General features: G+C 37.7%; 5 protein-coding genes across 6 annotated transcripts; 2 read left to right on the top strand and 3 right to left on the bottom strand.

Moving 5' to 3' along the window:
• Positions 1 to 2,198: 2,198 nt before the first annotated feature.
• Positions 2,199 to 7,040, top strand: LOC135160536 (uncharacterized). Of its 2 annotated transcripts, XM_064117180.1 has the most exons (6): positions 2,199 to 2,457; positions 2,550 to 2,765; positions 3,472 to 3,645; positions 3,753 to 3,947; positions 4,191 to 4,633; positions 4,865 to 7,040. In XM_064117180.1, the coding sequence occupies exons 1-6, from the start codon at positions 2,199 to 2,201 to the stop codon at positions 5,213 to 5,215; spliced, it is 1,638 nt and encodes a 545-aa protein (XP_063973250.1). In that variant the 3' UTR covers positions 5,216 to 7,040. The 2 variants fall into 2 exon arrangements, with proteins under 2 accessions (XP_063973250.1, XP_063973251.1); XM_064117181.1 differs by lacking the exon at positions 3,472 to 3,645.
• Positions 7,041 to 11,456: 4,416 nt separating this feature from the next.
• LOC135160546 (protein obstructor-E-like) lies at positions 11,457 to 17,006 on the top strand. Its single transcript, XM_064117195.1, has 3 exons — positions 11,457 to 11,705; positions 14,889 to 15,296; positions 15,992 to 17,006. The coding sequence occupies exons 1-3, from the start codon at positions 11,654 to 11,656 to the stop codon at positions 16,300 to 16,302; spliced, it is 771 nt and encodes a 256-aa protein (XP_063973265.1). The 5' UTR covers positions 11,457 to 11,653; the 3' UTR covers positions 16,303 to 17,006.
• Positions 17,007 to 17,049: 43 nt separating this feature from the next.
• On the bottom strand, positions 17,050 to 19,683 carry LOC135160551 (protein obstructor-E). The gene is made up of 5 exons (XM_064117201.1): positions 19,515 to 19,683; positions 18,317 to 18,535; positions 17,885 to 18,152; positions 17,266 to 17,400; positions 17,050 to 17,194 (listed from the first exon to the last, which is right to left on the bottom strand). Exons 1-5 carry the CDS (start codon positions 19,570 to 19,572, stop codon positions 17,179 to 17,181), a joined length of 696 nt encoding a protein of 231 aa, XP_063973271.1. The 5' UTR covers positions 19,573 to 19,683; the 3' UTR covers positions 17,050 to 17,178.
• A 1,019-nt stretch (positions 19,684 to 20,702) lies between these two features.
• Positions 20,703 to 22,899, bottom strand: LOC135160550 (protein obstructor-E-like). The gene is made up of 4 exons (XM_064117200.1): positions 22,532 to 22,899; positions 21,883 to 22,008; positions 21,458 to 21,746; positions 20,703 to 20,818 (listed from the first exon to the last, which is right to left on the bottom strand). Exons 1-4 carry the CDS (start codon positions 22,785 to 22,787, stop codon positions 20,791 to 20,793), a joined length of 699 nt encoding a protein of 232 aa, XP_063973270.1. The 5' UTR covers positions 22,788 to 22,899; the 3' UTR covers positions 20,703 to 20,790.
• Positions 22,900 to 24,147: 1,248 nt separating this feature from the next.
• On the bottom strand, positions 24,148 to 26,701 carry LOC135160552 (protein obstructor-E-like). Its single transcript, XM_064117202.1, has 5 exons — positions 26,526 to 26,701; positions 25,511 to 25,705; positions 25,237 to 25,421; positions 24,622 to 24,854; positions 24,148 to 24,331 (listed from the first exon to the last, which is right to left on the bottom strand). Exons 1-5 carry the CDS (start codon positions 26,566 to 26,568, stop codon positions 24,295 to 24,297), a joined length of 693 nt encoding a protein of 230 aa, XP_063973272.1. The 5' UTR covers positions 26,569 to 26,701; the 3' UTR covers positions 24,148 to 24,294.
• Positions 26,702 to 27,678: the final 977 nt, after the last annotated feature.

The following is a 27,678-nucleotide window of genomic DNA, read 5'->3' as shown; positions in this document are numbered from 1 at the left end:
TTTATTTGGGAATCGCCTCGGGACTCAGAAAAATAATTTCAACTCAAATTTATCGAGAAAACGACATTTCTCTTCTGGTTCATATTGACGGTATGCAGGTATACCGGAATGCTAAGAAGGAAATTTGGCCAATTTCAATAAAAATACAGCATCCAAATTACACTACCAAACCCTTTGCTGCCGCGATTTATTGTGGGGATGGGAAACCATTATCAGCCACAGAATTCATGACTGATTTTGTTGAAGAGGCCAATGAACTCCAAGAAAATGGTTTGCGCATTGATGACAAGGTTTTTGAGGTGAAAATTGTAGCAATAGTGGCTGATTCGCCAGCTCGAGCATTCATTTGCTGCCACAAAGCTCCTGGAGCCTTCTATGCCTGTGGAAGGTGTTTCACCAAGGGCATTACAGTAGGTTGTGGAAGACGAGGAAAACGCATATATCCAGTGACCAATGCAAATTTACGCACTAAAGTATCCTACGAGACGCGAGTTCAACCAGAACATCATTATGAAGGTTCTGTGTCCCCGCTGCTCTCTTTGGATAGATTCGATCTGACAAAACAAGTGCCATTAGATTTAATGCATTTATTCTATTCTGGTAATATGAAATGGCTGCTGGATAAATGGCTAACGAGAAGTTCAGCCCAGAGGATCAAATTAGCTGATGTTCGTCGGCTTGATGGTATTATGAGGTCATTAAAAGCCGATATCCCTATTGAATTTCAAAGGAAAGAATTTGATGTGAATAATATCTCAAGATGGAAAGCATCACAATTCAAGTTTTTCCTTAATTATTGTGGTATCGTCGTGTTACAAGATTTCTTACCGAAACCTTTACGTTGTCATTTCTCATTATTTGTCTTTGCTAGCAGAATTTTAAACAGTAAGGAATTCGTTAAGGATTTGAGTGAATATGCTGGATCTCTGCTAAAAATTTGTTTCGAGACGTTACCTGATGTTTATAATGATGAAGGGGCTCAAGTTCTCAGTTGGCATAGTATCATCCACGTTGCTAATGATGCCCAATACTTTAAAATTCCTCTGAATGAGCTCTCAGCGTTTTGGGGAGAGAGTTACATTGGTTTATTTAAAAAACTCGTTCATTCTTCGATAAAACCACTCACACAAATTATCAACAGACTAACTGAGATGGAGTCTGGAGGAACCATGGTAATTAATCAGAAACACATACTGAGTGATTGGGTTATCGCGAGAAAGCCTACAACGATGATAATTGATGGGGAAATTCATTTAACATCAAATATGATCAACATCAATGGTCTAACCTTGACGACAAGTCATCCAAATAACGTGGTACTCCTAGATATTGAGAAAGTTTTCGTAATTTCACAAATTCTCGTTAAATCAGGAAAATCCAAAATTTGTGATGATCTTACTGGTATATATATTTTCGGACACCAGGAAAGTAGTAGGGAAGAGGCGTTTAGTTATCCAGACTTTTCCAGTCGAGTAGGAATATTCTACATTAAGTCCTGGGCAGCTGAAATGACATGTAAGAAGGCACACAAAATTAAACACAAATGTGCTTTATTAAATGTAACTGGACGACAATACGCCATATCCCTCCTCCACTAGAAAATAACGTAAAAATTGTTCGCATTGTGAAATGCAGTTTTTTTTTGGTAAGAGGGTATATGAATGAGGGTATATGTTTTAGTTGAACTCGTGATTAAAATTGTGGAAGAAACAAACAATTTTATGTTTTAAATCAACAATCGACATGAAAATCCGATCATCGAGGTCGTTAGAAAATTTCAATAGTGGAGTCGTTACATGCAAGTGGGACATAAATCGGTTAGATCTGGCGTCCGTGTACATAACCTTTCATAATTGCTCGTATCATCCGTTTATCGGGCTTTTTGTCTCAAATTCGGATTTCACCAACTAAGTTGACGGTAAATTACAAGAAGTGAGAATTTAATGTGAATTAAATGTGTGTTAAGTGTTTGACAGATATTTGTGATATAATCGTTTTGAAGGAATAGTGGCGCTAAAAAAGAAGCATCAGTGGGGTGATGACAAAAAACCGTTCAAAACACATGGAAATAGAAACGCAATTTTTTCTGTTAAATAATAAGCTATATGCATCATTCTGCAAAGTTATCAGTTTATATGAAACTACTCGAAAACACCAGGTTCAATTGTACGAATCGTGATTTTTTTTCATAACCTAAAATGTCGGAAACCTCACATCCATCTCGCGATCCAAAAAATCTCAGCGAACCATTCGCAGTCATCGAATTTCTCGAGAAAAACGAAAAAGGGCTACCATGCATTGATTTGGTGCCGAAAAAATGGTTTAATAGTGCAGAAGAAGACACCTGTAAATTCCCACCGACAACTGAATATCATCTACTTGACGACTACTTGGAAAAATTGCACTCGCCCAAGGACTCTTGGCAAAGTTATCCATTTTGCTTCATCACCGGAGCAGGTACAAAAATTGAAATGACTCCACTTATAACTTGATGAATTGCTCGATGGGTTCATTTCAATATTAAAGGATCATATGTTGATTGTGTTCAGCTGACTTGGATCAGGGTCGCAGAAGATTAAAAAAGGCCCAAGTAACTCTCAACTGTGAGACAACCGATGGTGAAAATGATCGAAAGGGGGGGAGGTCCGAAACTTCCTCGAAAGCAAAAATTTCAGCAAAACCCTTAACTGCATCAAAGTCTCAACTAAACAACATCTTTAGTACTAAAATCCCGATTCCACCTAGAAATCAAACTCCAAAGTCTGGTAAGTCCTGTTAATATGAAGTAAAAGTCAATTATCAACAATTATAACCACTCTTAACCCCAATTATTCATCCCCAATTTATTCAACTCTCGTATTTAACATCAAAAGACCCATCGTTCCCTAAATTGGGAATTAGATTGACCGAATTTTTGAAATCTTTTACAAAATAAATATTAATTATGTATCTGTGCAGTCATTACATGTGTATTTGTCTCGAAACATCGTTTTAAGAGAGAATCGCATTGAATGATTTTATAAGAAAATTTTTATTATGTTGTGGTCGAAAAATATTAGGTTATTTTTTTTTATTGCAATTCTTTACTCATCAAAAAATTGAGTCGCTAACAGAAATCACTACGTGCGAACAAGATAAAGTGGAAAATTTATGATTTACACTTGATATGATTGTTTATACATAAAAGCATTGGAATGTTGAGGGGACGAGAAACGTTCCATTTTTCCCCACCATCTCTTATGTAGGAAAGCATTATAATTCTGTTGTGAAGAGGTAAATCAAAGTGAACATCTACGGAAAATGGTAAAATTTTGATAGAAACCTTTTTTGTAGGAGCGATAGGTTCTACAAAAAAAATATTTTTTCAAATGCATGCATTCTTTCCCCACTTTGAAATAGCTATAAAAAACAAAGGCTGGAGACAACTTACGTTGTGTTACTACTTCACTACAAACTTGTAAAATTTCGTAGGTATACAAGCAAAACCAAAGACAAGATTTCAAAGCATTTACCAGAGTGGATCTGACTCTGAAGACGAAAATCATGATTGTCTTATAGCTAATCCTGAGGAGATTCGAGCCTCAAAGGCTCAAAATAATTCTGGCTTTTTGCAAATGTCGAGTAAATCGCGATCTGTACCAACAGGTAATAAATCAATTTTGAGGTAATATGGGACTGTAGCACGTAATTCTAAGTTCGTGTTAATTAAATGATCCGGTCAGGGATAAATCATCATTTTCAATAATTTCCAGGTGCATGTTTATCATTTAAACAGCGGTCAAGGAAGAATATTACTTTGCTTAAAGACGTCGAAACTGATGAATCTGAGAGCAATGATTCCTCCGATGGAATTCTGCAGTCACCTACAAAATCGATGGACTCAGCGAGAAATACAAGAAAAGAACTTCATTTGACGCCTCCTTCACCACTAGTCCATAACGCTTCAGGTAAAATCGGCTCGGATATTCCATGACCAATCATCGGCCAAGTTCCTCCCGCATGAAAAAATTTATATTTATAAATATTTGAAAATGGTCCAATTTATATTTTGAACATTCTTTACAAAATTCGGAACTTATATAGAATTAGATTATATTATATATTTTTGGTGGGGGCTTGGGTAGTTTTTTTTTCATCTGATGCTGCTACCCATCAATTTATATCGTTTGGTCCTCCTTTAATTTCATAAGGTAACCGAAAAAGGCGTGCATCGTCTACTACACGCGCTGAAGACGGATTGAATTCGATTGTGAGCCCAGGAACTCCAAAAACTTCACGATCAATGATGGTACCCCCTGCTAAGATGCCAAAAATGCTGGGACCACAAAACCAGTTGTCATCTAGTCATTATGCTGATAATGAACGTCGAATCCTGAACTCCCTTCGAGATTACTTTGATCAGCAATTAGATGAAAAGCTCGAAAATTTAAGACGCAGGATGGCTTACGATTTAAAGCAGTCTATGAATGAGCTCAAGACCACAATCATTGGCACTAATCTAGCCCCAGCTTCTGGTCCTAGCTTGCTTGAAATACAGAAGCAGATGTCTACGCCACTACCATTTGAAATGGATGATAAGTTCCAGGAATACGAAGCGATATTGACAACGGACCCAAATCTCGTAGAAACACTGGTAATATATCTGAAATTGATCGTTTTTCTTCTTTTTTATGTAAAATCAATAAATTGGGCGGTGACACATGCACTGGGTTCGTTTTCTGGTGATGAAAAAATCTTTCATCACCGGGACTCAAGTCTACGTCACTGGAACGCTTTGGTTATAGAACCAACCCGCTGGCGATGAGCCCAAAGATGTCTTCTCATGTTCATAAATTCAAAAAAATTTCCCTTCTTTTATTTTTAGCGATTATTCATGAGAGTTTTGATAAGCAATAAAAAAGAGATGAAAATATGTGTTTCCACTATCCTATCTGCGGTTCTGAGGAAGACAGTGTCACTGCACTATTCTGGTTACGGAAAGGAAGCTGGCGGAAAGAAAAAGAAAAATTTTTATAACACTACAGTATGCAAAGTACTGATTGATGTGATAATTGAGGTAATAGGATCCAGCACTGATGAGAAGAAGATAATGTCAGAAGTAAGTACTTGGTTGTCACGTTCTGGCGATCGAGAGGGTGGGCGTAAGGAACGACAACGCGGGTCAAGTCATCATAACGAGAATAATTCAGTTTGTTCCTTTGATACCAATCGATAATACTTCATTTTTCCGGGATAAATGGAATTGTAAAATCACTGTGTTAATATGACTCCATTAGTTCATTTTCGTAATTGTATTAGTTGTGATATTCTTGATAAAAGGTACGATTAATAGGAAAAGTTTATATTATCAATATATTTTTATCGCGAGGCGTTTCATTGGGCAGAATATATATTAATATATGAATATTGTTTAGTATTCGGCTGTCATTGAAGTATTAATTATATTTATTATATTTCTCCTGGCGAGGTCGGAAATCCAGAAGATGGAAATAACAATTGGAAAATGTGATGTATCTTAGCATAATAAAGTATTTTCTATGTCATTTCCTCATAAGTTAGATCACGGGAATAAATATCCGTTGTTGGTTCAGGGATTAAATATTATGTCCAAAAGTTTAAAGGGAAAAATAATAAGTGGATTTTTAATTTTTAAGAAAAATTCTAATGAAAGTAATTTCAGCCATTGAGAGCTGTTTTCAGTATTTGGTGATTCAAGTCAAATAATATTTATAAGGTTGAAGTTTCACAATCGGACTGCGTCCATATTCCCCAAAGATTTCAAATTTAAGGGTTGAAATTAATTAGTTATATGTAATCCTATCCAAGACTTTTTTATATTTCTAAGTTTGTTTGAAAGAGTGAATATAATAAGCAATATTATATAGAACTAGCACACAATCAATGCAACTAAATATCATTCTGTGTTCCGGAGTTGCAGATGGAGAAGACATTATTGTAAAAAAAGGACGTCTTTCCGAGATGAAAAAATAATTCTTATCAGGATAATTCGTATCAGCAATTGTCTATGGATATAAGAATTAATTCTTATCATCCATAGCGGAATAAATTATCCATAATATTGCTATTATAATGACTGTTTTCATGCTTGAATTGAAGCACGATAATTTATCAATTCTAAACTACTAATTTAAAAAATAACATTGGTGCGTTATTTTGTTGGATATTTTGTTAATACAATCTTCGAATTCTGAAGACTGACTGCTAATATTATTAGATTGTAAGAGAGAGTTTATTAAGACTTAATATGGTATGTCGTATTAAATTTCGGATTCAAATGATCTACGTAGATTATTTATTTTAAAAGCGGATGAAAATAATCCACAAAAGATTTTTCTACAATTTATACCTGCAATCATTTTTTTGAGTTTTCATATTCTGTTCGCGGAAAAATCTCATAGTTGTGATTATCTTTCATGAAAATTGGAGATACAAACACTGCATATCTTTAACTGTTCAACCAAAATCGGATGAAAACATGTACTATGTCGATAGGAGGAAAAAAGTTTTTGATTGGCTGAGTTTTTTTGTCAATAGATTTAATAAATTTAAATATAAGTTTTGTCACATAATAAAACTGTTTTCTGTATAATGTTGAAGGTAATAAATACATGTCTGCTTATCAGATATACCGTTCATATATTTATTGGTGATTCTGAACCCAATACAGGCAACGGTTGGAGCCTGGCCACAGCTCTGGTCGTAAATCTGGGCCAATTTCGGGCCGAATGGTCAGCCCAGAATGCGGCCAAAGTTCGGCAATAGGTCTGGGCCAATTTCGGGCCGAATGGTAAGCCCAGAGTGCGGCCAAAGTTCGGCAACAGGCCTGGGCCAATTTCGGGCCGAATGGTAAGCCCAGAGTGCGGCCAAAGTACGGCGACCGAAGTCTGGCCAAAGTTCGGTCCCAGGCCTGGCCCCGTGTTATCATCCCAGGGTCTAGCCAAGTTCGGCGCGAGTTTGGCTGGAGCCCGGGTGCCGAGCTACGGCAGCTCGGCGGCCGTGCTTGTACCAAGGTTGGCCCATTCGTTTTTTCCTACCTGGGTAATGAGGATCCTCCCCCGCCCCCTCGGAGGATCCCAGAGTTAATGAAATATCGAATTGGCGACACTCCGGACAACAAGTGTAATCTGATCATCTCGGGCGCCACGAGGGGGAGATGATAAATAATGAGAAAAAAATTTGTGAAAATTTATCATCGGGCATTAGCGGTGGAAAAAAAAATACTGCTGATCATCGTGATTTCCATAATTACATTCCGGGTTAATTACGCATGCGAGAATCGCTGCTGAGTTGAGCTGCAAAAAGAAAAATGGCGGGGGATTTTCGCAGGGCTGCAGCAGTTGCTGAGGAATTATCTTCACGGTGATAGGGTGGAGAAAAAATAATCCACGGAAGTGAGGGAATTCTTTCATCGGGTTTTTCTTGAGTCTTAATGCAACTCCGTTTTATCGTAGAACTTGATTTGGAGTATTCGTGTGGCAAGACCGCTGGTTGTTTGCGGTTTGAGGGCAACATTACTTCTCATTTGGAGTTTTGTTTTTACTACGGGTGGCTGGGGGGGGGGGGAGGGAGGAGGGCGAGGGAATTTATTTATCGACAATGAAAGTGCTTCTTGATTCAAGGACAGGGGATTGAGCTAGTCGGACGGAGGGGATGGAATTCTTAAAGGGTTCATTCTTATCTTTTATTATTTTTAACGAGATCTGTTGCAAGCACGGGAGCTTGCAGCTGCCGTCGCTCGAGGGCCTTTAGCCTAGTGTAGAGTAGTATAAAGTGGTATAAAAATATTGGACAACTCCCACCGACCATTCCACCAATTTCCCATCAAAAATACCATCCCCGATTTCACAGCCGTCCTTCCGTGCAAGAAGCCGAAAATTAAAGCATAAAACATCTCAACGCCGCAGTCCCCCTTCTCCCAATTATCTCCCAACCAAAGTAAACACGAAAGGTGCACACAAAAACCCTTGAACATGTTACTCTGGTAAAAAAAATCTCCCGAGTACCCTCTCCACCTCCCCATCATCTCCCGCGCTCTGAGAGATGATCTTCAGTGAAAATAAAAAAGGGAAAAAATTCAATGGTCCAAGAGTTTTTTTTTGGCCGGACATGTGTAACAAACGATAATTATCTCACTGTGTGTAAGACGCAGTTCTTACGTATGACTCTCACCGTCACGTAACTCTCATCATTTCAATGATAATTCAGCGAATGCCCGTGAGTCCCGCGTGGCCCTAAAATGCTCTAATGAAGGGTGGGATGAATTTTCGGCGAAACCGAAGTGCGTCAGAATGGAAAAGAAAGGATCGAAAAAGAGAGAAGAAAAAAATAAAAAAGTGAAAGATGTTGGAAATAATAAAAAAAAAGGGACTGAAATGCCAGCGTGAAAGTGGAGAAGGGACGCGTCAAGGCCTCGGGGTCTTTGCTCTCGTGGGGCCCATTGCAATTCCCTGGCATTGGGGGGGGGGGGAGGGATGGGGGTACCTCTAATCCGTCGAAATATAAATTAAAAATATATTTTCAACGGATTTACGAGTTTGGGGGTCGTAAAGCGTTGGAGTCAGTGGGATATACCAGGGGATAAATTAACATTTTCAAAAAGGGCTTTGGAAGGTTTTAGGAGCGACCTTGACGCGATGTTTTGTTGGACTTGGGATCCATTGAGAAGGGACGATGATCTCTTGACTTTTAATGGTTCAGAGACAAATCTGTTTTATCAGACTACGGGAAGAAACCTCTTATCACCGGAGCTGATGATTATTTCCAATATATCGATAAGAAAAATCGATTTTTAAAATTTTTAATTACGAAGAGCTAATGGTATTCAAGATGATCATCTCAAATTGATTATTTAGATCTATAAAATCAAATTACTCTTTAAATAATTTATTCATCATTATTTTTATAAGGATTATTTATTTTCTAAATGCATTTTATTTTAGTATGCGAATCCTGCGAGGAAAATGACTTATAAAATAATTTTTTTTTTGTTTATTTTGTTTTACGGTATTTTAATTAATTCCAGTTACCATCGTCGATTTGTTAGAGTCGATCGATGTTCAGAGGTATCATCACAGGTGTCTCTTGAATTCGCTGGATAAACGGGGAAACGATGTTTCCGATCTCCAGAGCGAAATAGAAGATAACTTTTACTTTCTTAGGGAGAAAACCGGCTTTTCTACTTTAATGTTATCGAAGATGTTTCGTGATTACTATCGGTTTCAAATGGATCATATAATCGTCTGGTACTGGCGCGATGTCTGTCGTTGAGTATCATTAAGGAAATGGCTGATTTATCAGGATGATCATATAGAGATAGGGTTTATTGAATTCGTTAGACAGATAATCAAATGCTGGTTTTGCATTCATATAATTTATTCATAAGACTATCAGTTATTTCACGAATGATTTTTCAGCTCAGTCGTTGGTTTCTGCGATTGTTGAAGGGCTTTTAAAATTTGTTGACTAAAAAATCTGGTGTCGGTGGAGTGGAATTATTGATTGATAATTAGGCAATTTGAATGGTAGAATGAGAGAATTTTCCTTCACCCTCACAACCCAAATTTCTCGGTAAAAATTTCGTAATCGCCATTGACACCGAGAGCACGTGTTACAATAAATTTCCCTTGAATATTCATCAGCGTTGCCAGGGCTAAACCATCAAAATTCACATCGGTCGGGCGTCATCAGTTGAACATTTAAAAAAATAAGCCCATTGAACGAGGGTGAGGACACTGGCAACGCACACTGAATTTCGAAATTCCACACCATTGTCATGAAATTTCGAACGTTCCTGGGAGACTGCTGAGCATTCTCACATGTATGAGAGATAATCTATCCTGGGATTAATAAAACCTGAGTTTAGGATTCTATTGTGAAATGTCAGTCGAGGCTTTTGAAGAGGAAACTATCACCACATCCTCATCAGTCTCAAAAATAGACCTGAAATTACCCACGCTTTGTTGGGAAATGGATAATTATATTTTTGTTCACCATTTTTTTTTCTACTCGAGGAGTCATAATTAATCGAAGATATTGTCTGGTTGTAATTAACAATTTTTTATCGAACTAGAATATCAAATAACCAATTGTTCGTCTGTAGTAATGACCAATTCAAATGAAGAGATTAATTAGTCATTGAATGAATGAAAAATGAAAATAAATGAAATCTTTTTTCATGGGAGAAGAAAAATGTTCAATAAAAAGTTTTATTCGAATAAAACGCTTGATTTTCTACTTGAATTTTCTCCTCATAATTGTTAAGCTAAACTTTCAAAAGATCAAAAATTATGAGTTGAAATTATTTATGATTTATGATGACCTCAACAAATCCTCGAGTCATCTAATTGTCATTTTCTACTCAGTCTCGACACAGATTCAACGATTAGATCCAATTAACCGGTGAAGAGAGGGACAAAAAAGCCATTCGCTTGAGGAGAAAATTCAAGACAAATAATTGCCTTGAATAAACACTCGTGATACCAGGATTTCTGGATCATTCCAATTACTCGGACCATCTGATCGTGAATATCTCGAACTTCGTGATAAAATTCCATTGCCAATTGTCATGGTGTATTTCACCCATTATTTTCTCTCGATCGCGTGAAGGAGACCGGAGATGGTTCGGTTGAAGAGTCCCAAGAAACCGTGAACATTAATTTATACTCCCTCTATTTTTATTTACGCACAGCCGTGTAATTCCGATTGAACACCGTGGAGAGATGATAAGAAAAATTGAGGCTTGGGGATTAAAAATAAATGTGCTCCTGGACAACTCGTGTCGTGCGGAGAGATGATAGTTTCTTTCAGTTTCTTTTCTCATGGGAGATAAATAACAGGTAATTTTGTTGGTATAGTTGATGGGTGAAACGAAAGAGATATAAATGTGCTAATGAGATGATGTGGAATTGACAAATTAGTTGGCTCTAAGCCGAAGAAAATTATGTAATATATTTCCACTCGATGATTACAATTATTTTTCATGAAAAATAAATTCAACTGAATGATATCCTTCTTGAAAAATTATTGACATAATTATGACATGAACAAATCATTCATTGACTTCGTACTTTAGCAGCTGAAAAATTAGAAGATACACTTCTCGTCTCAGGAAAACAAATTAGAATGAAATTAAATTAAAAATTAATGTCAAAGGAACGATCGTTCATGCAATTGAAAATTTTAATGATTGAAAGTGGTAGAGTCTATAACTGGTCTATAAGAAGCTCTTAATTACTCCAGGATGTTGTCAATTAAAAATTATACCCCTCATCCTTTGATCCACTGGGCTATCCTCGAATCCAAAAATCGGAACCCCCAGAGACACTAATTCAACGATGAAGAATCCAGTGGTAAGCATGATGCCTTCCTAGTGGCAAAAGGAGACGCGGGAGGGTTAGAGTGGGGGCCTCATATAAGACCCGTAGCCAAACGCCTCTCCCAGTGACCAGTCCCGACACGAAAACCCATCAGCAAAGCTTCTTCGGGGGCCCTCACAATATATTTCACAATAACAACTCTACAACTGTCAGAAGACTCTCGATTTTTATCAAGTTCCTTCCGTAATTTCATGCTCCTCACGTTGGAGCTTAAAGTCATCTTCTAGTTCAGTTATTTTGAATCATTGACCTTCATAATGAGAGGGATTCATGTCGTTGCATTCGTGCTGGTATTCCTTGCTGCCAAAGGTAAGAATTTCATCAATTAATTATGTAATTAATTAATTAATTAATTAATCAGTTAATGAGAGCCGATGAGAATGAGGAAGCAGAATTGTTCTTTCTCTTTTTGATTGTCCAGTCAATTTTTTGCTTTTGATAATTTTGGTTGTTTTGCCGGTGTTAATTGAATAGTTTAATTAATTTTTTTCCCTCATTAGCCATGATTGAGGCCCACGATGTATCGATTAGTCGCGAGTGCAATCACTTGATTTGTTTCCCAACTATATCCTATATGTGATTTGAAATAAAAAAATCTCCTTTCACTTTTACTCTCCATAACCGCACGATCAATTGTAAATTCATACCATTATTATTGAATAATTTAACCACTTATGAATTGTTAATTACTATTGTGAGATCAAATCCTGCTATTGTACATAACTGTACTTATTTCGTGGGAAATTTCATTCACCACGTAATTTCTCAAATTACATTCATTTGCGGTTGGCAGGGAAATCATCGTTGAGAGGTGTTCTTCAGTCGTCGACAGTATAACAAATAATTGGCAAAATTATTCAATTAATTATTCAATTGTCGTTCCCAAGATTTAATTGGAAACCAAACATAAAATTAATTGATTGATTAATGTGTGAATTTTTTGATTGTCTAGAAAGAAAGACGAGTCATCAATTAATTAATCATTTAATTGAATCACTGGGTAATTCATTTATCTCGAATTAATTTATTATTTTTTAACGTTTCATGGGAATGAAGTCCATCTTGTCGGTAAAAAAAAAATACATTGTTCATTTAATTATATGCATCACTCAAAAACAATAGGAGTCACTGATGTATTTCAAATTTCACATACACATCTCGAGAGAAAGAACTTTCACCCAGTGGCTCACGGGTGAAAATATGAAAGTAGCTCAGCCCCAAAGAGTATCTTTACACTCTCCTGCCATTTCTCTCTCAATCCACCTTTATGAAAAATGAATTCATGTTGCCCTCCAGTCAGAGCCAGTGGCACCACAAATGTCCAGGGGTCCTTTCGGTTTCACGTTTCTCGTAATTAAACGTCAATCCGGTGTGAGAGAATCTCGAATATGTAATCGCGGGGGATTGAAGCCGGTTGCTAATCACATCTCATAAATCTCAATTAAATTATGCGGGTAATTTCCTGATAAGTTATGGGTGAGAACGTGTTTTGAGGATTTTTTTTGTGGGATTTTTCACTTCCGGTTGGAAAGGTGTTGAGGTCGCTTTGGGAAAACTATTTATGTTTGGTGATTAATCAATCATCCGTGAAATACGGAAATGCGGAGGAAAAATTCGTGGTGGAGGTGAAAATCGGAAAAGTCAGTTTAATTACACCAAAAGAGTTTTAAATTCTCTTCCAATTCCAGCCAACAAAAATTAGATAACTAAGCGTCGAAAAATTCTAGGAAAACAATCTGTAATTCTCCATTAGAATGAGAGGGAGACCTGTCTCTCCCCCACCTCGTTAAAAAAAAATTAAAAAATCCACTTATAGAAAAAATTCCTGAGATATCCCTCGGCCTCACCTTGAGCCTGATCAATAAATCTACAGGCTCCACTCCCTGTAAAAAAACTAGATCTAAACCCTGTAAGCACTCCTCCACGAAATACCCACAGTGTTTACTGGCAACGGGGGTCAAAGCACCTTAAGGCGAGGCGTATCACTTACCCAGGGCATTTATTCATTTTTACCGTGTCCACGAGCCCAGGTATTCGTATCCACATTTGTTTTGAAGTAAATAGCACGAGCGAGGCGGGTCGAAGCTCCGAGATACGATTGTAGAAGTCGTAAAGGAAGGGAAAGTAAGCCAACGCCACGAGAGAGAACCTCTCGAGGATACTGTGGCCACTGAGCATTCTTATGTAACTCGACCGGTGTAGATCTCGAAGAGATGTGTCTGGGAGAATTGCCCGGGGCTGAGTTTTAACTCAACCGGATTGTGAGTCCACCGAAGGGCGACGGTCATAAATAGGTAAAAAAAACGAAAAGGAAAATGAGAACGGAAAACTACCATCCAAAGATCTTGAGAAAAAATTCTCTTCTGATTCTAAAATTCTAAAAATTGTTCTGGAAAATTGATGAATCTGTCTGACTCATCCGGGACGACAGGAAAATTTTGCTAACGAAACGTGGAGATCCAAAATCACCTCTAATATTTCACCTGTTCAAGAAAAATGACGTGACAATTTCACAAACATTTGCGATGACGAATCTGACACGTCACTGAACTCGTCAATTTTTTTCTATTTCATCCTATAAAAAATAACCGGAAAACGATTTCATCTCGTGAATTACGTGAATAGTTCCGTCATTTTTACTGGCCATTAATCTCCATATAATCAACATTATTCTGAACGAACCTCAGTAAACGGAATATTAAGAAAGTCGAATGATTCTATTTTTTCTGACCTGAATGATTTAAAAAATTACGACTCATTTATGTTTCGTAGAATGACATTCAATTCTCTTTCCTCTATTACGCGATCTTCATGGAAATTCGACGCAAGACAATTGTATTCATGAAAACCGCCTTACTTTCTCCATCCATTCGAGATACCCCCGGGTTCGAATCCTCCATTGAATCTAATTTCAAAACATCTGGATAGAAATTCCACTCGAGAGCAACCGTAATTTATCAGTTGAAACATGTCGGTTGCTGTGGCGAAAGGAGCTTCGCATTTGCCTCAAATTAATCCAAAATTAACTACTCCCATAATTTTACTTGATTTGGGAAGAGCCAGATCCTCGGATGAGGAAGAGGCTGATTAAAATCAGATTATGGAGATTAGAAACAGTTATGAGGATGAACGAAGGTCGCTAAAGTCAAGGCTGAAAGCACTTTCACTTCGATCACTTGGGAGTGCTGTTCCGCATGGCTTCCCACCCGTATAATTCCACTGTTTACAATTTCCCTTTCGATAAATCCTCATTACGGACATTTTACAAAACTTTTCAAAGCTTTGATTCAAATAAATTCAAACAAACCCAACGTTTTTTACCACCCAAGTACCGCCCAATTAGAATTTTCCTAATTGAAAAAATTCACTCGACTCTAATTTCCATTTCTAATTATTCTCATTCTTCACATTAATTAAAAAATAATTAAATACGTCCGAATTAATCTGGAAGCTATAATTATATTCCAATGAAATTAAATGCTCGTCCTCCAGGTGCAGCGCAGAAACAGCAGCAGGAAGACCCTTGTCAGACAAAAGCCCGAGTGGTGGGTGACCTAGACTACTGTGATCGTTACTGGGAGTGTGTGAACGGACGCGCCGAATTATTCGACTGTCCAAATGGTCTAGTATTTGCTGGCAAACATCGTGGTGTCACCGAGGGATGTGACTACCCCTGGAGGGCGAATTACTGCGATGGCAAACGCCAGGCTAATCCGCCAATCGGCGCGGAACACTGCGACTGGCTCTACGGTATCTTCGGCCACGAGACCTCCTGCACCAGGTACTGGACATGCTGGAACGGCACTGCCACCGAACAATTGTGCATCGGTGGACTTCTGTACAACGAAAGGGCACGCTCCTGTGACTGGCCAGAGAATGTCGAAGGATGTCAAAAGCATCGTAAGTCACCACAATATTATTTTTTCTCTTCATTTTCATTATTTCAAAAATATTCTCCTTGTTGATTAATTACTATTCCCAAGGACCTTTGTAGTACTTGTGAAATACTCTTCGTAGTTAAGTTGTTCAACAAAAAATGTCTTCAGTCAATTTTAAATACTATAACTCTTAATCGGAAGAATTCAGTGCTAAACGCCAGTAGTAAAACCATTATAGTCAGACAGAGCATCTATCGTGTGTTAATTCCTTAATTAACAGCTTCGCAGTGCAATTCTGAGTAATTTAATTCGCCTCTCCTCTCAATGCCACAGTAAAGAATTCCCTTCACCGAATCCTCAATAAATCCTATGATAAAATAGGCTCCGGAAATAATTTCCAAAAATAGTCTCGACCTTTTTGACTCCTCTTCAATGAAATTCTCCATTAAAAAAAAATTCGAATTCCCTGTCTCGCCGAAGAAACGGTATATCTTCCATCCATTAATCACACTTCCCTCAACTTTCATTACCTTTCAACACCGAGTCATTGCCCCGAGGTGACTGGGCGAGGCACAATCCTCATTTACATTCACGTAATACCACACGTCGCACCTTCATACATAACTCGATTGTCCCACGTTATCCATTTTTTTTTCCGGAAAATCCGGCTAATTAAAACTTTAAATCCAGTGATGAGATTTATTTCCATTGAATTAGCGCTGTGTAATGACGATGCCAATGGAAATGTGCCACTGGGTAAATCCTGCAATCGCTACTGGCAGTGCCAGGGCGGATATCCACGTCTCCAGAGGTGTCCGGCAATGCTGGTGTTCGACAGGAGATCGCTGAGATGTGTTGTACCACCTACTGAGGACTGCGATGTACCAACAACACCTGCCACCCTCGAGGGTGAACTGCCAGATGGTCGCAATGAGCAGGAACCCGAGGAGGAGAATTTACCACCCGGAGTGCCGCCCCTGCCCTCTGGGGCTGTGCCCGTCAATCTCAGGGCTAGACCCAGAAACTAAAAAGGGTTTTGAAAATTTTCGGGAAGACAACGAACTCACGCATTTGGTTTCATCGATAAATTCACGCATCCATTAGAATATTTTATTATTGTTCAATTTGACATTCGTTTCTATGGAAAAAAATCTATAGAAAATTATCGATCGACATTCACGTGAATAGAAAGTCTACAAGGACTTGTGGGATTTTTTCAAGCCCTTTCGAGGTAAATTGAAGGTCCACAGCATTTATGTACCGAAAATCTGTCGAAAAAATTTATAGTTCAGTTTGTAAAGAAATTACAGCGAAATTCCCAGTGAAATCCGAATAGAAATTCCTAATGGAAGCGATAGATTATTCTGTGGAATTTTATCGGGCGGGAAACCAAACTTTTCGATGGTTTTTTCAAGCAGAAAAAAATTCTAATCAAAATTATGAATTCTAGGATCAAATGACGCCACTGGGGTATTTATTACGACATAAATTCAACACGTTCGTTGAAGTGACTATACTGCCCCTAAAAATCAGGGGACATTCGTTATTTCTTACGTTAGAAAATAAAAAAAAACATTAGTATTTTTAGATTGTTTACTCTAAAGAATTCAGCACACCCCACACAACACTCACGATTCTGTAAATACTCCCACGTCCTACATTTTAATAATCGTGTGAGATTTATCGTTTATTACGAGATTGATCTAATAAAGACTATTGTATATTTTGTGTACACGCCAATGTCCTTAATTATAAAGTAAAAAAAAAAACATTGATTTCTCTGTACAGATTTTATTTTTCATTCCACTTCATGTACATTAGTTACATTTTGACAGCTCATTTTGGTGATTCAATCGGCTAAAATTTTATATGGAATTCTCTAGGATCTTCGGGGATTGCGTTATTTACAGTCCATCGGCGCTGAAATTCAAATGTTCATTCGTTAAAAAACAAATGTATTTTTCTTTCTAATGGAAAATTAGAAAATTTACCAGTGTGGGTGATCGTCCGGGTCCATGCAGCTCAAGGTAATAGAGTCGAATAATTTTCCATCGCCACAGGTTATCAAACGGGGGTGGTAATCAACGCAGGTAATCAGTCTACCACAATCTCCAGGTACAGGGAATCTGAAAGAAATAGCAATAGCACAAATTGTTGTACCGTTATTATAGATCATAAAGACCTTTTTATAATTAAATTCCTCGATAAAATAAGAGAATACATAACAATCTTCAATTTTTCCATTCATTAATTTTCATAGATCACTTTAGGAGATAACTTCGAGGTTCCATTGACATTTCCTAGTAAAATTCATTCGTTAGATAATTCAACAATTAATAAAATGAGTCGTAAATTCTAATAGTTAAATTATTAAGACATTCACAGCCTCGTGATGGGTTTTTTTATTGTCTCTACAACCACTTTTTGAGGAGAAATAAACAAATAAAAATTGAATGAATCGTTAGATAATTATTTAACAGTTCTCATTGTTGAATGAAACAATTAATGATGCTTGCCACAGCAATATTTGCCAGTTGTTAACTGTTTAACGAATATCCACGGAGACTTCTCATTTGCAAATTGTTTTTTTAATGACAAAATTTCAAATACCTTGGGAATGGCCAGAATTTAGCAGCAGCGGTGTGTTTAGGCACTTTCGTGGGGCACTTGAACCCAACAATAGCCTCAGGATTGCAGTAGGGGATCAGTTGATCGGGCCAGACGCACGAGTGGCTCTTGTCGTCCCAAGCGAGACCCGGAGTGCAGGCCTCCAGGTGAGGCTCTCCGTGGATGCATTTGATGTAGTTGGTGCTGCAGGAGTGGCTCTCGGAATAAACACCAAACTGGTATTCACAGCCGGGTGAACTAATTGGCGTCACTGAATTTTTATAATTACGTTAATTTTACGACACAATGACCGATCAAGTTAATTAATAAATTTGAAGATCTAGGGACTGAATCCGAATAAAGTGGAGCAGGATCGACTTATCCAGTTTTACCACTTCACTGGAGAATTTAATATAATTGATAGTTAATATTTACGATCAGCCTTGCGTTCACCGCAGTGGACAGCCCAGTTATAGTTGCAGTGATTGTGAATAGCCCCATGACCGTCGAAGAGAAGTCCATTCTCACACTGCTCTAGGGTCAATGTGCCATTGGTGCAGAGGAAGAACCTGGCGCAGTCCTCGGGGTGAGGGTAAGCGTGGACTCCGTAGGGGTCGGGACACGTGGGCGGACCGAAGACAGCTACTGCGTGGCCTGAAAGTTTATTTAAAATTTTCATAAATTTTGCTTTCTATTGGCACTACTCTTTTCAAATTGATTATTCTAAATTTTTTAGGAAGCTGGTGACTGCGTCATTCACACTAAACAGCAAAAATAACATATCCACATTTGAAAAATTCCAAAAACATGAAATCATCGGGAAAAATTAAATATTCAAATAAACCCGTCTAATCAGTCGTTGTGCAGGAATAAAATGCAAATTGCGATAAAGGTGTGGCAACTTGTAAACGCACAACAAAGTACAATCCTCCCACAGTTCCTATTCTTCCCATAATGCCCACCATATAATTTCCAAAAAACGAAAATTGCTAGTGAAACCCTAGAAAATTTATGAAAAATTTAAATTTCTCATCTATGAAGTCTCTTCTCCATTTCTAATAGCCAGAAAAATGAAAGAATTAGAAAGTAACAATTTTCCACACCTCAGATCAGTTTTTGAAAGCTACAAAAAAATTAAAAAATTCCAAATCCTCTAAAAATTATCTGCAAAGAAAAACGTTTTGAGAAATCAATTCTTCCCCCTGTACAGTATTTACTTTACATAAAAAAAACAATTGGATGTAGTCAATAACTAAAATAAAAAAAGCTCGAACCCTGACAAAATATGGAATTCAAATGACCCCATCTAACAAAGCGCGACGCAGTTCACAAATGCAAATTAAGTCAAAGGTGTGGTCAAGGAAGAAATGCGCAACAAAGTACAATCCTCCCACGATCCCCATTCGCCCCATAATCCCCATCATTATATCATCTCTCGTCAATCAACCATATGGTCCGTAGACAGTGAAAGCGGTCTCCCGAAGAAAATTCCCCTCACTCTGTCGTAAGTTCAACACTCGAGTGCGCCTGAATGTACGTGAATTAAAAAATAAATAATCGCATAGTGTTGATGCACCCGAGATGCATTCAATGGGATTATGTACACGTTTATATTATATCCTCGTTTACTCACCATTTGAAAGGATCCCCGCCAGTGCCAGTAGTGCCAGGACTATCGTGGATACGTTCATTGCTTATGGGTGTCTTGTCTGCACGATACAGGGACCGTTACTACTGACAACTTATTTGAGTTTGAGAGGCAATGGAGAGGTACAACATGGCCTCGAACGTACCCAGGTGGGCCCCTTCACTCGTACCACAACCATCAACTGATTCTTTGCTGGGTCTTTCTTGTATATATTAATCCCCACTTTTTTTTTAAATTTTAAGTTAAAACGTTTTTTAGTGCATTCTCGGGAAAATTTGTCACGAGTCGTTGAACGACACTTGCTATTGCCGGCAAACAATTACTCTTGATGTGCAGTAAAATGTTAATTAGGAGAATTGACACATCGCAATGGAACTCAACTATTCATCTCATAGTATTTATCCATTAAAAATATCGAATGCTCCACAATTTAACCAAATTTTCAATCCCATTCACTTGTTCTATCGACTAAATTCCAATTAAAAATATTCATAAGGAATTTTGCCCTAAAATAACAAAGATGTGCCAATCCTTTGAATGTGTAAGCACTATTGATAGTTGATAATCGCATTTTCGAGTGTTAAAACCAATTTTTTTCAATGGAACTATTATGTTCATTGCTCCATAATTTTCTTTATCCTCTCAATTCCCTCTGCCACCGGGGATTTTGTCAACAAATCCTTTAATCATCCCGACTACGAATAATACACCAGGCTGTATTACACTGGTTGTGCAATAAATTGCCCGGAGGAGGGAACCAGATCCACCGGTGGATACAGTGAAAGCAGTCAATCCAACGCTGGTAGCATTGACGATTGCACAACAGTGGAAACAGACAATCAGCCGTCCTATGGTTCACCCAAAAATTAACTGTTGCAGCCTGAGTATTTTATCACAAGAGACGAGAAGAAATTTTCCCCTGACCCCTGAGACCAGATCTATCCGACAGAACAATAAGGCAATGTGCCATTGTCGACTAGAGAAAGTAGTTAAATTATTACGGATGCAGACAATCACCGGAAATGAATTTGAAATTTGATATTTTTTTTTCTCTCTCCAGATCATTCAAAACTGCCTTCACTGGCAAAATAATGCGTGACTTGTTATTTATATTATTCTTGGCGTTACGTAATGTAGAAATTGTGCATAAAAAAAATAATCAAAACGCACAAATGAGTTATGTAAGATAAAGTTTATTGTCTTTCTTACAAATAATTGTTGTAAAAAGTATTGGGAGAGTTGGGGATTTGCAACTGGCACCTCAGTTCTTTTCCTTGTAATAGTTTTCACTGAAAGTTAAACGAAATTATCAATTTTTTTAACAGTCAATTCCACTGGAAGGCGATGCGATGTAAGGAAAAGAGCTTTTTTAACATTCAATTATCTGAACAGCTAAAAATTGAAATACTCAATCAATTTAGGAAAGCTATGGATGTAGGAAATTAAATAGCTTTTTACCTGATTGTTAATTATCGAATTATGTCTATAATGAGCAATTTTAAACGAAAAAGTCAGTAAATCTGTCTTATTGGACATTCATTCGGCTATAAAACTGTTTTTATGAAGTCTCCTTTACTAATTTTCAAGATATTCCAAAACCACTTCACACGAATTCAAAAGTGCAATGAAAAATAAATTCTCCCGGTCATAATAATCATGTTATTATTCCTATAACGACTACCTTTAGACGAAAATGACAGTAAAAGTTGCATAACAAATTCAAACAAAGTGAACTTCATATGAACGCAATCAGCATTCGCCTCAGGCATTAATTGATATAAATGAGTCCTCTGTTCGATCTAAATACATAATTAATTCAAAATGACCTAATTACTCACGCAATCGAAATAAATTCTTCCTTTTCATAATTCGAAGAGAATATTGTTCAAGTGACGCATTATAAAAATAATTAAGAGATAACTAATTACCATCCAGGAATATTCTCAGGATCAGTACATCTGAAGGTCTCCTCATCATAAACAGTTCCCTCCTCGCATTGTCCCTTCTGCGGTTGCACCCCATTCCTACAGATGTAGAATTTCGCGCAGTCCTCGGGATGGGGATACGTAGGATGCGGCAGGATCCTCCCCCCAGGTCCAGCGACGTTCTCCTCAGGACAGGAGAACCCATCGTCGAGTACCTCGCGTTTCGAGTGACAGGGGGTGGTGGAGTCCACCGCCCAGACGCAGGCGCCCATCTTGTCCTCATAAAGCAGACCTAGAGGACAAGGAATCACCGATTTCAGGGATATTGTTTATAAATAATGCATCTCTCGTCTGAAATACCCAGAACTGTGACCCTCAATTATTGTAAAGTCAATATACACTCGATTCATTAAATTGTGGAAAAAAACCTGGTGGACAGGACATCACAGTTGCTACTCCGTCTATGCAGTTGACGAAGCGATCACACATGAGGGGATCTTCGTGCTTGAAGTAGCCGTTGGCACGTGGACATCCTTTCGACGGCTGAGGCTCCTCTGAAAGTTTGAAATTTCAATCAAAACCGGTTTTAGGGAAACCTGTTTCTCGGAAATTCCTCGGATACTGGGGAGATTGTGATCTAATATTTTTTTTTTGGAAATGGGTCATTCTTATTTTTAAACTCGATCTAGCAGACGGTTCATTATTTAGCGAATGAGAAATGTAAATTTGGGGGCGGGTTGGGGCAGCTGAAGGATAAGAGAGTGATAAAAAATATTTTAGTCAAGCTTTTTAGGTATAAAAAAATAGATATGATATTATTAATTATTTAAGTGTCTTCTCCGTTTTAGAAATCACGAATACATTTTAAGAGTCTTGACATGTTCTTCAATAATTCATTGATAATTAATTATTTGAGGAGAAATAATAGATAAAAGTCCTTTAATCCTTCGAAAGCCCCTCATTTCCCCTGACCCCAGAATTACCAAACCGGTCAAGTTTTTCCATTTTCCTGAGGCCTCAGCCTCCAACAAATACCAAATCATCATGAATTTCCCCATAAACTGAACGATCACTTACGCAACAGCGTGCGGTCTCCACAAGGCACATTAGCGGGTATATCACAGAGTTCCTTCTTGGGATTGTCATCCCTGAAGACGAGGCCGTCCTTGCAGAGCTTTTCCTCGGGTTTTCCGTTGGTGCATATGTAGTAAAGATCGCACTGTTCAGGATCCCCGAAGAATCCTTTGGGCTCGGGGCACTGGAACTGCCCCCAGGTAGTCTCCACAAGGACCACCAAACCCACTCCCAAATACCACACAATTGACGGTCTCATGACAATTTCAATGTAGAACGAGATTATGGAGATTATGAACACCCGGAAATCCTCGAAATAATCTTCTCGTCGCCACGCGCCACGTGAAGTCGTATCGTACTGATCCCGTTTCGCTCGACTGGGCCTCTACACCACCTCCAACAACCCCCCACCCCTTTCGCCGAAACACCGGTCACTCTCACGAACGGTCCACCATTTTCCAGGCATCTGAAGACATTTGCCACGTATACACTTTCCATTATGACGATTTATCAACCCCATTGTTCATGATTTTTATTCACAAACAGCAATTTCTTCGGTTTTTTAACGTCAAACTGAAACTTATGGGGAGACCCATTGATTTCATTGGAAATCTCTATCAGAATATTCTTCTCAAATTTTTTGAATTCCAATTCTTTCCCCTGCGATTCATTAAATTGTTTAGAATAATTTTCAGCGCAAAACTTTGAAAGTTTTATGAATTTAGCTCAGGTTTAGCGTCAATAAGGATTTCAAATTGTGAAACCGTAATTTTACCCGATTTTCTTCTTCGTGTAGTGGTGTTCCATGAAGTTGAGGAAGAATGGCATTCAAAGATGAATTTTTAAAAGCAAAAAGTCACATTAAGTGCACTCTGACATTTCGTAAATAAGTTTCCTGATTTAGCAGGGAATAAACTATGCACATTCTCACCTTTCTCTGACATTGTCGATTTAATCGTTAATGATAGAGTTAGTGAGTGGAGGTCGTCGACCCTCTCTTCAATATTATAGGAAATTTATTACCTCCAGAGTTATGGAAACATAAACAACTTTTTCAGCTATTCCATAACTGCGTCAAGGGAATTCCTCGGAATCATCGGTTTCGTAATTCGTTGCACGCCAGTTCAGGATTTGTGTATTTAGTTGTTGATTAAAGTAATTAATTTACGGAGCCAAATTCACTTGAGAATGCATTGTCATATAAATTTGATGTCCCTTCCATTTTTTAACGCAGAATTGGGATAAAACACTGGATTTATCCCAGGAATAATGGATTTTCTATTCATAAACATTTAAAAAAGCCGGATTTTTTTAAATGTTTTATTCATGAATCCTCAAATCTGAAATTTAACGATCAACGATCAGCTTTAATTATTCTTCAAGGTCCACTGCTGACCCAGACGTTAGAGAGTGGTCTCCCAGACTCACTCAATTCTGGACTCAATTCATCCGTGAAGGCGAATAATAACACGCGAGGTCGAGCTTTTTTTCTCTTCCCAGCAGAGAATAGTGAAAGCGTTCTTTCAAGAGTGAAACATACACGAAGCAGGAAGTGGAATTCGATAGCCATTATACAAAAGGAGTAACAAACAATTTCAATAAAATTCGAGAGTTATTACTACAGTTAATGAGATAGGGTTTTATTAAAAATAAAAACATTTACATGGCTACAGAATTTTTTCGTTTTTTGGCGACCACGCCGAAATTTTGGTGAAAGTTGAAACGCCTGGGTCCCGATGCGGGACAGCTGGTGCCTCCAAGGCGCATTAGGGCTTCTTGGCGTCGTCCTTGTACCAGTCCTCACTGAAAATGAATGTCGAATAATGAAAAAAATGATTTTAATTGAAACTGTCAATCAAAATATCGTAAATATCTTGAGATCCCTTGAAGATAGCAAAATTTTCGTCAAAACCATTTTTGTAGATCTTTTTCCTCTCTACAAAGAAGGTTTAGATAAAAATTTTACTATCTCTCATAGTTTAAGAGATATCGCACATCAACTAAATGCAAATTATATCTTTTTCCGCAATGGCACTATTTCATTCTGACTCAGGATTGTTTTTTTAATTTCTCAATGAGGAAGGATATCTTACCAGCCACCAACATTCTCAGGTGCATCACACATCTGCGTTGCCTCATTGTAGACAGTACCATCACTGCAGCCTTGCTCTCGTGGAGTCACTCCATTCAAACATACATAAAATTTCTGACAATCATCCGGATGTGCATATTTCGGATGATCCACGAGCATTCCTCTCGTATCCACTTGACGATCCTTGGGACACTCGAATCCGTCCTTCAATGTCTTTCCAACAGTTCCACAGTTCTGAAATTAAATAATCCCCTTACAATCTCGAGAGTGCAACAAAAACTGGGCTTTTACTCCTGGAGACCGAGATCCCGCTTGAGACAATGTCATAAAGCTTTTTTGTAACTGGAAAAATTTCTCTTAAAAAATATTTTACGGCATAGTTCAACACTTGGCCAATAAAATGAGAAATTCTGACCAGGAAAATAGAAAAAAAATTACATGAATTTCTAGTACATAGAGGAATATTTTTAATAAAAGGAAAAAAATGTTTGCGGGTTAAATAATGACAGTTCTCCCTCATGCAAACCTTCAATTATTACCATCGACATCACCAAAATTATTTTCACCTCTCGTTCTCGTATTCATCAGCTCGTGAATAAAAAAATCATCTAATTACCTCACGTCCCGCACTCTCTGGCCACACGCAGGTGCCACTGAACTCATCAAAATGCAGTCCAGTAGTGCAAGTAATCTCCACGGACTCTCCATCAATGCAATTATAGAAAACATTGCAAACGCTGGAGTCAGGATGAGCGAAGAAGCCATTTCTCCTCGGGCAGTTCTTGATCGGTTGCGGTGCCTCTGGAAGCCATTAATATTCAATAAAAAATTTTATGCGCCTACCAGACATAACGGTAAATAAGAAAAAAAAATCCATAAATTTAACTCACGTAATTCCAGACGTTCACCGCAGTCGACGTTGAATACGTGATCGCACTTGTTGATCTTGCGATTGAGGGGATCGAATACGAGTCCGTCTGGACATAATTTTTCAGTAGCTACACCATCCTCGCAGTGGTAGTACTTGTCGCACTGCACCGGGTCCTCGTACTGACCGTCTTTTTTGGGGCAGTTGAAGGCAGCTTCTGCACGGTCAATAATTAATTTTTCCTTAATTTTTTATTCACATATTTGTTTTTTTATTTCCAGGAAAACTCTGGACGAAAATATAAAGACCGAAAGGTGCATAAGGAATGCAGCTCCTGAAGCAAATGCCACATAGTTAGGACGAGAATGTCAGCCCACGGAGCAACAAAGGAGTGATGGGAGTGATAAGACCATAAGGCAATCGCCTGGTGAATGAAAGTACGAGAAGAACGATAAAGATAGCATTCAGCTAAATTGAAAATCTGACGGTACTATGCAAATAAATGTCAGTCAATTTAATACGGTGACTTAAACAATGACCCGGAGGCTCCATTGACAAAGTGATTGCGAAAAATATTTTCCTATTTTATATTTTCATTTTTGTGTAAGTGACAATATTCGAAAATTGGGAATTGAGATTTACTTTTTACCCCCAGAGCGATTTGCTAGTCGATCATTAGGTCCCAGAAGTCGTAAATCGATTGATGAAATGGAAAAACATCGGTCAAAGCGACATAAACAACCAAAGCAATTTAATGAGACTGAAAAATCAATTAAAATGCATTTTCCCCTTTGCATCTGAGTTATTAATGATAACCGGTTGAATTAACTCGTAAAATCATTTTATTTTAACTTATATAATTAGGTATTCAGTATTCATTGGAAATCCTTATGCAACTGGAGAAAGATATCTGACATTTAGATTTTAGAAAGTTCCACAAACGTCTAATTTTGGCGGAAAAATTCAAGTGGGAAAGACTGATCAATTTCTCCAGTTATATTTTGCAATAGAATTTATGGTTTCATGTGGGTACTTACGGGAGACTGAGGCCACAGCCAAAAATATTAAGAACACCCTCATTATTATTTTTATAGATGAAAAGTTTTATAAGACTATTTTATGGTTTGGAAGAGGTATTTTCACTGGGGTTTTGTTATTGTCTTGGACTTCCTCTTTGGATGAGCCTCAACGTCGAGAGACACTGCCTCCATCCGTTGGCTCAGCATCGGGTATACCCTGTTCATCCCCACTTCATCGTGCATTTCTCCCACTTTCGCCAGCAATAGCTTCAGTTTAAATACTCGAGATTATTCATTTCGACATGTAAGTCGATGAAAGATTGTGGAAAATCTCACGGGCTCCACCTTTCACCTTTTGGGCTCTTGAAACTACAATTGAAGCTGTTTTTGTCGATGAAAAGCCTCAATCAATTTCAATTTCATTGCCCAATTTATTTAGGGATTCATTTTTGGGGGAGTTTTCGTGGACAGGAATTTCCTGCCAATAAAATGCTCTCGGGAATTATTTATGCTTTCGTTTTATTGAATATCACATGTGAAAATGAAAAGAAAAGAATTTTCCTCTTTCATATTTAGTGAAATGGAATAGAAAATGCTGCTTTCTTTTCATTGCGGCAGAAAAAACGATATGTGTACATTATTTCAGTGGAGAAATATGAATAAATAAATAGACTTCCGTAAATCAAAATAAATTTTTATCTGTGGTTGATCAGGATAAAATATTATTGACGATCTATCATTTCAGAATCACGCAAGGCGTTAAATAATATTTGGAAATTATCAATCAAAGAAATCAGTTTAAAAATCCTGAGAATTTGATGTTATTCAATATTGAAAACGAAAATTAAATCGATATATTGAATCGATAGATTCAATAGAAAGATTAAATCGATATTCAGGGCATGAGAAACGGAACAAGAGTAACACGAAACAAAAAATTAATTTCACACTCTTCGAAATGAAAGTGGGTCCAGCGTTGATTGATCACTGCGTGAAAATGCCACCCATTTTTCATTTGAAATCATTAAAAAATAAATTTCTGTCACTCCAGTTTTAGAAATATAATTAATACATATTCAGATGACGCAATGGATTTCAAAGAACTGTGGTCAAAAGTCTTTTACCATTTTGTCAAACAAAATTTTATTTTATTTCCAGTCAAATTCCATGC

This window comes from Diachasmimorpha longicaudata, chromosome 3, assembly GCF_034640455.1.
Source record: "Diachasmimorpha longicaudata isolate KC_UGA_2023 chromosome 3, iyDiaLong2, whole genome shotgun sequence".
NCBI lineage: Eukaryota > Metazoa > Arthropoda > Insecta > Hymenoptera > Braconidae > Diachasmimorpha > Diachasmimorpha longicaudata.
The sequence above is the reverse complement of the archived record's forward strand: the minus strand, read 5'-3'. Positions and strand labels throughout refer to the sequence as shown.

Excerpts from the sequence above, each read along its gene's own strand:
- LOC135160550 (XM_064117200.1), bottom strand. The coding sequence starts at position 22,787 with ATGAGACCGTCAATTGTGTGGTATTTGGGAGTGGGTTTGGTGGTCCTT. Across the intron at positions 21,747-21,882 it reads TGTGATGTCCTGTCCACCAG|GTCTGCTTTATGAGGACAAG; the intron begins GTTTTTTTCCAC and ends CTTGTCCTCTAG. Across the intron at positions 20,819-21,457 it reads CCTGAGAATATTCCTGGATG|TGAAAACTATTACAAGGAAA; the intron begins GTAATTAGTTAT and ends TTTAACTTTCAG.
- LOC135160546 (XM_064117195.1), top strand. The coding sequence starts at position 11,654 with ATGAGAGGGATTCATGTCGTTGCATTCGTGCTGGTATTCCTTGCTGCC. Across the intron at positions 11,706-14,888 it reads GGTATTCCTTGCTGCCAAAG|GTGCAGCGCAGAAACAGCAG; the intron begins GTAAGAATTTCA and ends CTCGTCCTCCAG. Across the intron at positions 15,297-15,991 it reads CGAAGGATGTCAAAAGCATC|CGCTGTGTAATGACGATGCC; the intron begins GTAAGTCACCAC and ends CCATTGAATTAG.
- LOC135160536 (XM_064117180.1), top strand. The coding sequence starts at position 2,199 with ATGTCGGAAACCTCACATCCATCTCGCGATCCAAAAAATCTCAGCGAA. Across the intron at positions 2,458-2,549 it reads TTGCTTCATCACCGGAGCAG|CTGACTTGGATCAGGGTCGC; the intron begins GTACAAAAATTG and ends GATTGTGTTCAG. Across the intron at positions 3,948-4,190 it reads ACTAGTCCATAACGCTTCAG|GTAACCGAAAAAGGCGTGCA; the intron begins GTAAAATCGGCT and ends TAATTTCATAAG.
- LOC135160551 (XM_064117201.1), bottom strand. The coding sequence starts at position 19,572 with ATGAACGTATCCACGATAGTCCTGGCACTACTGGCACTGGCGGGGATC. Across the intron at positions 18,536-19,514 it reads GGCGGGGATCCTTTCAAATG|GCCACGCAGTAGCTGTCTTC; the intron begins GTGAGTAAACGA and ends ATAAACTTTCAG. Across the intron at positions 17,401-17,884 it reads AAATTCTGGCCATTCCCAAG|ATTCCCTGTACCTGGAGATT; the intron begins GTATTTGAAATT and ends TATTTCTTTCAG.
- LOC135160552 (XM_064117202.1), bottom strand. The coding sequence starts at position 26,568 with ATGAGGGTGTTCTTAATATTTTTGGCTGTGGCCTCAGTCTCCC. Across the intron at positions 25,422-25,510 it reads CGGTGAACGTCTGGAATTAC|AGGCACCGCAACCGATCAAG; the intron begins GTGAGTTAAATT and ends AATGGCTTCCAG. Across the intron at positions 24,332-24,621 it reads CCTGAGAATGTTGGTGGCTG|TGAGGACTGGTACAAGGACG; the intron begins GTAAGATATCCT and ends ATTCATTTTCAG.